The sequence below is a fragment of the Podarcis filfolensis genome, assembly GCF_964270895.1.
Source record: "Podarcis filfolensis genome assembly, chromosome: 8".
Lineage (NCBI taxonomy): Eukaryota > Metazoa > Chordata > Lepidosauria > Squamata > Lacertidae > Podarcis > Podarcis filfolensis.
This window is the reverse complement of record NC_139611.1, coordinates 24557459-24567239: the sequence shown is the minus strand read 5'-3', so window position 1 is coordinate 24567239 and position 9781 is coordinate 24557459. Positions and strand designations below refer to the sequence as shown.

At 45.3% G+C, this 9781-nt stretch overlaps 1 protein-coding gene across 2 annotated transcripts; it reads right to left on the bottom strand.

The window, feature by feature from the left end:
* Positions 1-1734: 1734 nt before the first annotated feature.
* On the bottom strand, positions 1735-8420 carry LOC310769452 (arylacetamide deacetylase-like 4). Of its 2 annotated transcripts, none has more exons than XM_083628847.1 (4): positions 8298-8420; positions 5598-5814; positions 4405-4468; positions 1735-2634 (listed from the first exon to the last, which is right to left on the bottom strand). In XM_083628847.1, the coding sequence occupies exons 1-4, from the start codon at positions 8415-8417 to the stop codon at positions 1854-1856; spliced, it is 1182 nt and encodes a 393-aa protein (XP_083484973.1). In that variant the 5' UTR covers positions 8418-8420; the 3' UTR covers positions 1735-1853. The 2 variants fall into 2 exon arrangements, with proteins under 2 accessions (XP_083484973.1, XP_083484972.1); XM_083628846.1 differs by having other exon boundaries at positions 8141-8389.
* Between the last annotated feature and the right edge of the window lie 1361 nt (positions 8421-9781).

Here is a 9781-nt window from a genome sequence, read left to right as displayed (position 1 = left end):
TCGGAAGGGACCACCAAGGTCATCTAGTCCAACCTCCTGTAATGCAGGAATCTTTTGCCCAGCGTGGGGCTCGATTCTGTGACCCTGAGATGAAGTCTCATGCCCTACTGACTGAGCTATCCCAGACAAAAAGCAGGAAACAAACAAACAAACAAATAAAATCAAGCAAGATAAAAGATCAGTTTAAAGAATTATAAAGAGTTTATGGATATACAAGCAAATTAGTCCATTCATTTGCTGCATTTGTTGCAGCAGTTAAGAACCCACAGTTCCCACAAAGTAGCAATCTTACTCATCCTATTAATCACTGGTTTAAATTGCATTTCCCAATGCTAGTCCCACATATGTTTCCCAAACAATGGTGCAACTAATTTAATTTAATTCGCAAAGGCAGACATTTGTTTCTTCACACTGTTGTCTGAAAGCAGAAAGGTTCACAGAATTGCAGACCCTGAGAGTCATCTAGTCCAAGTCCCTGTAATGCAGGAATGAAGGGATTATACCAGTAGTCCTCAAACATTTTTCTGTTGGTCGCACTTTCAGAATAAGAATTTGCTCATGCAAAACCAATTTTTTTATTGGTAAGAAATATCCTGGAAACAAAAAGAAAAATCTCCTAGCAGTGTTTGATTTCGAAAAGATACAGCATCTCTCCATATTCTTCAGCATATTGGCAAGGCAATTATGGCAATGACTCACCTCTCCAAAAGGGTATGGGAGAATATGATACTAACATCCAATATCAAGATGAAGGTCTACCAAGATAATAATAATAATAATAATAATAATAATAATAATAATAATAATAATAATTTATTATTTATATCACGCCCATTTGGCTGAGTTTCCCCAGCCACTCTGGGAGGCTCCCAATCGAGTGTTAAAAACAATAAAGCATTAAATATTACAAACTTCCCTAAACAGGGCTGCCTTCAGATGTCTTTTAAAGATAAGATAGCTGCTTATTTCCTTGACATCTGAAGGGAGGGTGTTCCACAGGGTGGGAGCCACTACTGAGAAGGCCCTCTGTCTGGGTCCCTGTAACCTCATTTCTCACAGTGAGGGAACTGCCAGAAGGCCCTGGGCGCTAGATCTCAGTGTCTGGGCTGAATGATGGGAGTGGAGATGCTCTTTCAGGTATACAGGACCGCTTGTGTGTTGAGCATGCTGCTTTATGGAAGTGAGTCAAGCAATGCCACAACACCTTCCACATGCACTGTCTCAGGAGGATTTGGGGTATCACATGGCAGGACAGAGTCCCAAACAAAGTTCTGAAGGTTGGCAACATCAACCCAGACGTGTGATAATCCCTTGCAGACAACCACAGTGCCTGGAGACAGACAGTCAGGTTGTGTCCATAGCAGTGACCAGAGGATGAATGTTCCCTGGGAGGAGCTCAGAGAGAAGAAACACCATGGTGTATCTACAGCAGCACAACTGGATGCCTCCATCTGCCCCAGATGCAACAAAACATGTCTCTCCTGCATCGGTCCCTACAGCCACAGCAGGCACTGCGACCTTCCAACAGTTTGACCTCACAATCGAAGGCACACTCTTCCATTGTCTCCCGAGACAGATGTATGCCAACAATTTGGTTTCTATTATGATAGCCCTACTCGGAGTAGACACACTGAAATTGGTGAGCATGACTAACTTAGGTACATTCATCTCAATAGGTCTACTCTGTGTTGGATTTAATGGGATACAACCATTTGTACTACACCATTTGTTTAGGGGGGGTTTTGGTGAGTGGCAGGGGGCCTTAGCCAATACCATTTCTTTAGAGATGTAATGTGGGCTCAACATTTCAGGAGAGGGTGGGACAAGACAATTTGTTTCTTTGTCCCTTTGCCTTATAAAGATTTTACAAATTCCACTACACTTTCCGCAATCTGATCTGCCGTCGGAAATGACAGATTCCCATAGCCGAAACAAACGGCCACCGCATGAAAGCCATTTGCAAGATGGACCCATTTTACAGACACACCATTGTCCTCTAACCGCTTCTTGTACAGAAGCCCGTCATCCCTAAGCACATCAAACTCACAGGTCAAAATGTATGTCTGTGGAAGCTTGCAGATGACAGCATCTTCAGCAAAAAGTGGTGAAAACGTCAACTCCAATAGTTGTTTCACTTCTTCATACACCTTAGGTTTAAATTTACATATTTTGGGGTCTTGCGGTTTGTAGCCTCTGACTTTGAATTCTTCAGGAATGAGGTCTCCATTTACCCATTTCTGGTACTTCAGTCTGATATGCTCAGGAACATGGCAGCCTTCCAGGACATCATTCGCAAGGCAAGTACTCTTATTCAGGTAAAGGCATATATAATGGCCTACCAACTGCCTGAACAAGATAGGCACCTGGCTGTTCTGCTGATAGGAAGGCAGGTTGAAGTCCATTCCCTGCAGTGCTGGATAAAGCAACATCTGGGCATGAACCTTGGGGAGATCTTTTCTGTCCACCAGCAACTGGCAAAGCCAGGCGGCAAAATTGGCCCCACAGCTGTCCCCCCCAACAATAATACGGGAGGAGTCCACATGATAATCAGCAACATTCCTCATGAAGTACACAAGGGCCCTGAGACATTCGACATACTGGTTTGGGTAAGGGTTCTCTGGAGCAAGCCCATACCTGGAGAGAGAAAAAAGGGGTGTCATTGCTTCTTATCATATGTACAGAAGAATTATTATCCTGTTTTCAATTGGTGGTACAGGTAAAGGGACCCCTGACCATTAGGTCCAGTCATGGCCGACTCTGGGGTTGTGGTGCTCATCTCGCTTTATTGGCCGAGGGAGCCAGCGTACAGCTTCCGGGTCATGTGGCCAGCATGACTAAGCCACTTCTGGCGAACCAGAGTTGTGCACGGGAACGCCGTTTACCTTCCCGCCAGAGCGGTACCTATTTATCTACTTGCACTTTGACGTGCTTTTGAACTGCTAGGTTGGCAGGAGCAGGGACTGAGCAATGGGAGCTCACCCCGTTGCAGGGATTTGAAACGCCGACCTTCTGATCAGCAAGTCCTAGGCTCTGTGGTTTAACCCACAGCGCCACCCGCGTCCCTTTCAATTGGTGGTAGAGGTACTGAAATTAGAACTAGGGGCTGATCCTCCAAGAGCAGTGCAGCCACGGGCATGGAGGTGATCTTGAGTCCTCAGAAACATTTGGTCTCTCTTTTAAATAAATATCCTGGTTCAGAAAACATCCCATGAACCCAGTAAAGGGGGGGGGAGGTAAAGTACCCCTGGACGGTTAAGTCCAATCAACGGCAACTATGGGGTGCGGCGCTCATCTCTGCTTTCAGGCCGAGGGAGCTGGCGTTTGTCCACAGACAGCCTTCGGGGTAATGCGTCCAGCACGACTAAACTGCTTCTGGTGCAACAGAAAACTGTGACGGAAACCAGAGCGCACGGAAACGCCCTTTACCTTCCCGCCAGAGCGGTACTTATTTATTTACTTGCACTGGTGTGCTTTCGAACTGCTAGGTTGGCAGGAACTGGGATAGAGCAACAGGAGCTCACTCTGTCAAGGGGATTCAAACTGCCGACCTTCCGATCGGCAAGCCCAAGAGTCTCAGTGGTTTGGACCACAGCGCCACCCACATCCCTAGTAAGGTCTGGCGAAGGCACACATGTTCCATTTTTAAGCTATGAAATAGAAAACCTTGGTGTGAGGAGGGAGATGAAGACAGGCTAGAGAGCGAGTTTGATGGTTACAGCTGGCTCTTACAAGGTAAGAGGTAAAACACGGAGAAAGGTTTTTCTCCCTCTCTTGTGACGCTAGAACTCGTAGACATTCAATGAAGCTGAATGTTGGAAGGGCTCTTCACGCAGTGCATAGTTAATCTACGGAATGCTATCCCACAGGAGGCAGTGATGTCCACCATCTTGGATGGCTTTAAAAGAAGATTGCACAAATTAATAGAGGAGGGGGCTATTGAGGGCTACGCTCCAAGATGTCTCCGCTCTGCTTCCATAGTTGGACGCAGCAATGCTTCTGAATAGGACTTGCTGGAAGACCCACAGAAAGCCATAGTGCTTTTATATCCTCAAATCCTTCTTGCTGGTTCCCACAGACATCTGATCGGCCACCTCACCAGAATCAACCTACACATGAGGCTGGGTGAGATGGCTCAGGCGGCTCAGGCTCAGGCGGCAACCCTGAAGGGGCAGCAAACCCATTCCTGCACACAGCTTTGCCGCTGGTCTCCCTTGTCTCTAGGGGGACTAGCAACAGATCTCTCTGGAACGCTTCCCCTATTGCTGAGGAGAGCAGGGGAGACTCCTTTAGCAGCTTGCATTCCCATCGCAGGTGCAGCAATAGGTGTTTCGCCACAGGTGCTGCAATGCCTTGGGTTTTAAGAGCATAATCAGGGAGCAATGGCAAGATGGAAATGGCACTTACCTAACAGCTACAACCACCACTCCACATTCCTTGGCAATATGCCGCAATAATCTCTCGTAGCCCTCTAAAAGTGAGACAGTTGCAATACATACAAGGTCAATCAAACCAACTATATCCCCTTAAAGAGTTTTCAGAGAGATGTCCAGGTGATGTCCTAAAGCGAGGGGTGGGGTGGGGATCTTTTATTCTCAGCCCAGGTCCTAGATTCCCTCTTAGGAAACTTTCTAGGAGACATCCCTGTTTAGGGAACTTTTTAATGAATCATGTTTTAATGTATGTTTAATCTTTTGTTGGAAGCTGCCCAGAGTGGCTGGGTAAACCCAGCCAGATGGGTATGTATGTATGTATGTATGTGTAAATAAATAAATAAATAAATAAATAAATAAATAAATATTATTATTATGATAATAATAATTATTATTAGAGGGCAGAGGCTAAGGGTGGTGGGGAGAGCCTGATGCAAACATCCAACAACCAACTAAATGAACAAATTAGGTGGAGAAATGGACAAAGATCTTACAGCTAGAGTTAGACTTAGAGGTCCATGCAGATAGTCAAGCAGGAAGCTTCATCACAGTTCAGGACACTTAGGATCATGGAACTGTGCAGTTGGAAGGGACCATGAGTGTCATCTAGTCCAACCCGCTGCAGGAATCTTTTGCCCAACATGGGACGTGAACCCGTGACCTTGAGATTAAGAGTCTCATGCTCTACTGAGTGAGCTATCCCCGTATATTTGAGGAGAGCATGGAGCAGAGCAAGGGAAAGATGTGGCCTAAGGAGAGGGGGTGTGGGTTAGGGATAGGCAGTCGAGAAGTAATATGCTTCTACAAAAGCAGGGCAGACAAGCAGAATATGCAGGGTGTGAATGAATCATAGAATCATGGAGCGGGAAGGGATCCTAGGGATCACATAGTTCAACCCCCTGCAAAGCTGGAATCACAGCTAAAGAATCCCTGACAGACGGCCATCCAACCTCTGTTTTAAAACCTCCAGTGGAGAGAAAGAAAGAGTTGGACCTTAAGGGTAGGTAGCAACTTTTTCAGCACACCTCTGCAGCTCCCCCCCCCAACTGAAAAAACTAAATCACCCAAAAATGTAGCACAGCACTGATGGGGTTTCATTTTCGTTTTGACCTAAAAAGAACACTCTGTAATTTTGTTTGCTCATCTAAAGAAGCCTTTTCTTCTTACCAGGACTTCCAAAGACACCAGACCCTCCATGAATAAAAACAAAAGCTTTCCTTTTCCCAGTAGTTGTTTTCTTAGGCTGATAAACCCTGACCGGCACCTCGTCAAACTGCTGGTTCTGAATTAGAAGGGATGCATCCGGGTAGAGTGGGATTCCATTTGCTACTAGTCTCAAGAGATCCAAAACAGAGAACAGTCCCAGTTTCTTCCCAATTGCTCCCTGTTTGCAAAAAGAAAAAGAAAAAAAAAGATGTGAGCTATTTGTTTGAGAAGGTCAGATGACTATAGAATTGCAATAAATGGAACCACCGCTGCTGCAACATCTACATGGAAAGACTCTGGAAGGAAGACATCAAAATTACAGCATGTTATGATTTAACATGCAGGTGGCGCTGTGGGTTAAACCACAGAGCCTAGGACTTGCCGATCAGAAGGTCGGCGGTTCGAATCCCCACGACAGGGTGAGCTCCCGTTGCTCAGTCCCTGCTCCTGCCAACCTAGCAGTTCGAAAGCACGTCAAAGTGCAAGTAGATAAATAGGTACCGCTCTGACAGGAAGGTAAATGGTGTTTCCGTGCGCTGCTCTGGTTCACCAGAAGCGGCTTAGTCATTCTGGCCACATGACCAGCTGTATGCTGGCTCCCTTGGCCAATAAAGCGAGATGAGCGCCGCAACCCCAGAGTCGGCCACGACTGGACCTAATGGTCAGGGGTCCCTTTACCTTTACCCTTTTATGATTTAAAAGAAAATTGCATGAAAATGCTTTCCAGGTGGCATCTAATGCCTGTTAAGCTTGCCAAAATGTTCAGATCTAAGACAAATGCTTGCTGGAAATGCAGGGAGGCTGAAGGCACATGGATCCACATGTGGTGGAACTGTAAAAAGATCAGACAATTTTGGGAAATGATTTATAATGAGCTCAAGAAAATGTTCAAATGCTCCTTCCCTAAAAAAACCTGAAGCCTTCCTGCTAGAAATTATGGGTAATGAAATCCCCAAAAAGTTCAGGAGAGTCTTTATGTATGTTATAGTTGCTGCTAGTATGCTAATTGCAAAAGGCTGGAAGGGAGAGATTCCATCTAAATTAGAATGGCAAAACAAAATAAGAGAGTACGCTGAGCTGGTGAGATCAGAAAGGTTAAGAGATGTTACAGATGAAAAATGTATCCGAGAGTGGGATACATACAGAGTATATGTAAAAGAACACTGTCAAAAAATCAATTGGCAGGTCTTGATTGAGCTTTGGTGTGTAACTAGGTTAATTTTATAAAATAAAATTTATAGTAAGTCAAATAACATAGAGAAAGTAAAGTTTAAGTGCGTATTTAAGGAACTTAATTTGGAAACGCAAGGGGAAGATTGGAGGTCTTGTCAAATCTACAAAAGCAAATATTAGTTAAAGAATGAATAATTGTTTATTTGCATTTCTCATTTTGCCTGTAACATCTATTGCATATTTCCATTATAAAGTTTTCAACCAATAAAGCATAAAAAAGAGTTGCAATAAATGGAAAACTGAAACAAGCAGAATCCTGTTTGTGTTTTGCCATCAACTTGCCCTCCCTTTCATTTCCATTATACAAATCAAATTTGGGGAGCCAGTGGCAGGATTTCAACTCAGATCAGTTGCAGCCAGCATGGCCGAAGGTTGCAGATGATAGGGGTTGTACTAAACAGGTAAGGTGACAGGTAAGGACATAAGAAGACTAGCCCACTGGTTCATCCGGTCCTCTATCTTGTTCTGGAGAGTTGTAGTGGGACCACAATACGTGGTCAGAGGGAGAAGAGGGAGCAGAAGAGGTGTCGGGAGCTGAAGAGGTAACAGGGTTTGGTGAGCAGGAAGAGTCCAGAAGCAGAGGTAGAAGCAAAGGCTACAAGGGAGGGAGGCCAAGCAGGCTGCTGAAGAAGACAGTGAGTCTTCCCCTCCTGCTGCAATCAGCTTCCCTCTCCCCTGGTTTCCCAGGACCAGAAAAGGTATGAAGAGAGCAGAGCAGAGACAGATAAGGCAATGGAGTCTCAGATTGCTTGAGAAGGACCTGGGTGGGGGAAGAGACTTAGGGATCTGTGGGAAGGCAGGGACCTTCAGTCCTCACAACAACTCTTTGGGGAAGAGTTGCTGTGCTCACTTGGCCTCCTGAGCTATTTTGCTTCTTTGAATAAAGAGGATTAACTTCACTGACACTAAGAATGAGCAAATGAGCTCAAAAATATGCATGAAGTTTTTTGAAAACATTTCTAAAAAGAACAAGCAAACATGCACCAGAAACTGAGGCAAAAGCAGAGTGAAGTTAAGATTGGAAAGGTGAGAAAACAAAATTGACAGTTCCTCCCATTCCAGTTCAGACCAAGAGTACATCTAGTTCAACCCTACCCTGCTAATGTTCTCAAATAGTTAATAGGCACGGCTAGACTTTCCCTGACCCTGGAGGCTATAATACCATTCTGCAATAGGCTTAGGAGTGCAGGAATCTTTTGCCCAACATGGGGCTTGAACCTATAATTCTGAGATTAAGAGCTTCTGAGTACTCAGAATTAAGGAAAACTTACCAGAGGGAACAAGGAGATGAATATAATATGACAAAGACGGAGCTTTAATGGCTGGTCAATTCCAGGAGGCAAGACAGCTTGGGCGAAGTGGGTGACAGTGGAGACCAGAAACAAGGCTGGATAGATGCAAACTGTAACAAGAGCAGATGCTACAAACCTGCCAAAGGACATCCTTCCACTTTGCTGTGGGCAAAGCAAATGCTGTGGTTATGGCAGTTCCTCCTGCCGTGTCAACCAGTTGTTTCTTTATGTAGGCGATGAAAGAGCTTCGACACATATTTGTCATAGGGCAAAAGGTCTGGTGGACAAATTAGAATAGAGAGTATCAGCCTGGCTCCACCTCTGCCCACAATGCAAAACACCCATATGACAACAAAGAGCTGCTCATCAATAAATCAAAGGAGGTTGCAATGGGGAGCAAGTTAGATAGGGGAAATGGACTTCATTTCTAAGGAAATTAATATTCCAAACTTTATTATTTATTAATTTTGCACTCATATGTTTATATAGAGAAATAGATGGAGATATGAAGAGGGCAGGGATGGGGAACCTGTGACCCTCCAGATGTTGCTGGACTACAACTCCCATCGCTCTTGGCCATGCTAGTTGGGGCTCATGGGAGCTGAAGTCCAAAATCATCTTCAGGGACACAGATATTGCTCATCCCTGCTTAGTCTAGAAGAGTGTTTCCCAAACTTGGGTCTCCAGCTTTTTTGGGGCTACAATTGCCATCATCCTTGGCCACTGGTCTTGCTAGCTAGGGATGATGGGAGTTGTAGTCCAAAAACAGCTGGAGACCCAAGTTTGGGAAACACTGGTCTAGAAAGTGTGTGTCTCTCTGTATTTATACATGGACATCACCATTAGTGTGCAGGTTGCTTTATAGAAGACAAGAGAACAGATCCTTCTCATGAGGTCATTTCAGCATAATAGGTTGCAGCCAACATTAGTCCTATTCAGAGTAAACCTAGTGAAGTCAAGTAAGATCTAAGGAGGAATTAGTAGGATCCTAACCTAAAATGGACACTCTCGTGCTGTTTAGATCCATTCCAATCCAGCCTGGCCATGGAACTGAATTGGCCTTGGTCACCCTGATGCAGAGAGCGGGACTATTGGAGTGCAACCTTGCTCCTGCTTCTTACTTTCTCATCAGTATTCAGCATCATCGACCATGGTATCTTGCCTACCCATGATGCACTGACCCTGAAGGAGCAGGTTTGCAGTTTGGGGTGCTTCTGCATCCTGCTCTGTCACTGGAAGCTCAGGTAGTCTCTGTGGCTAGAAGTGCCTTTGACCAAGTGCGGATAGTTTGACAGCTTCAGCCATTCCTGGACCTGTAAAGCCTTGCCACAGGATTTCACACACTTCAGGACTGCATTCTGGCATGCCCTGAACCCCAGCGTACCTGGCAACCAGTCCCACTGATGTACACAGTCCCAAAAGCAAATGCTAGCGAGTGGTCCAGCAGTCTAACAGGTTCAAGTTCAATACAGCCAGCCATGTCAGGCCAGGTACCTGCCTCTGCAGCCAATCCAGGTTCAGGGAACCTGGAGTTCAGTCCCCCAAAGCACAGTCCCATAGAATTTTTAGGCCTGAGAAAGAGGATGTCTCTGGGAAAATCTGGACGTATGGCAACCCTTC

What these genes read in the sequence shown, in the direction of transcription:
- LOC310769452 (XM_083628846.1), bottom strand. Translation starts at nt 8,311, where the DNA reads ATGTCCTTTGGCAGGTTTGTAGCATCTGCTCTTGTTACAGTTTGCATC. An exon ending in TCATCTCCTTGTTCCCTCTG is followed by an intron (nt 5,815 to 8,140) that starts GTAAGTTTTCCT and finishes TTTTGCAAACAG; the next exon opens with GGAGCAATTGGGAAGAAACT. An exon ending in TGGTGTCTTTGGAAGTCCTG is followed by an intron (nt 4,469 to 5,597) that starts GTAAGAAGAAAA and finishes TCTCACTTTTAG; the next exon opens with AGGGCTACGAGAGATTATTG.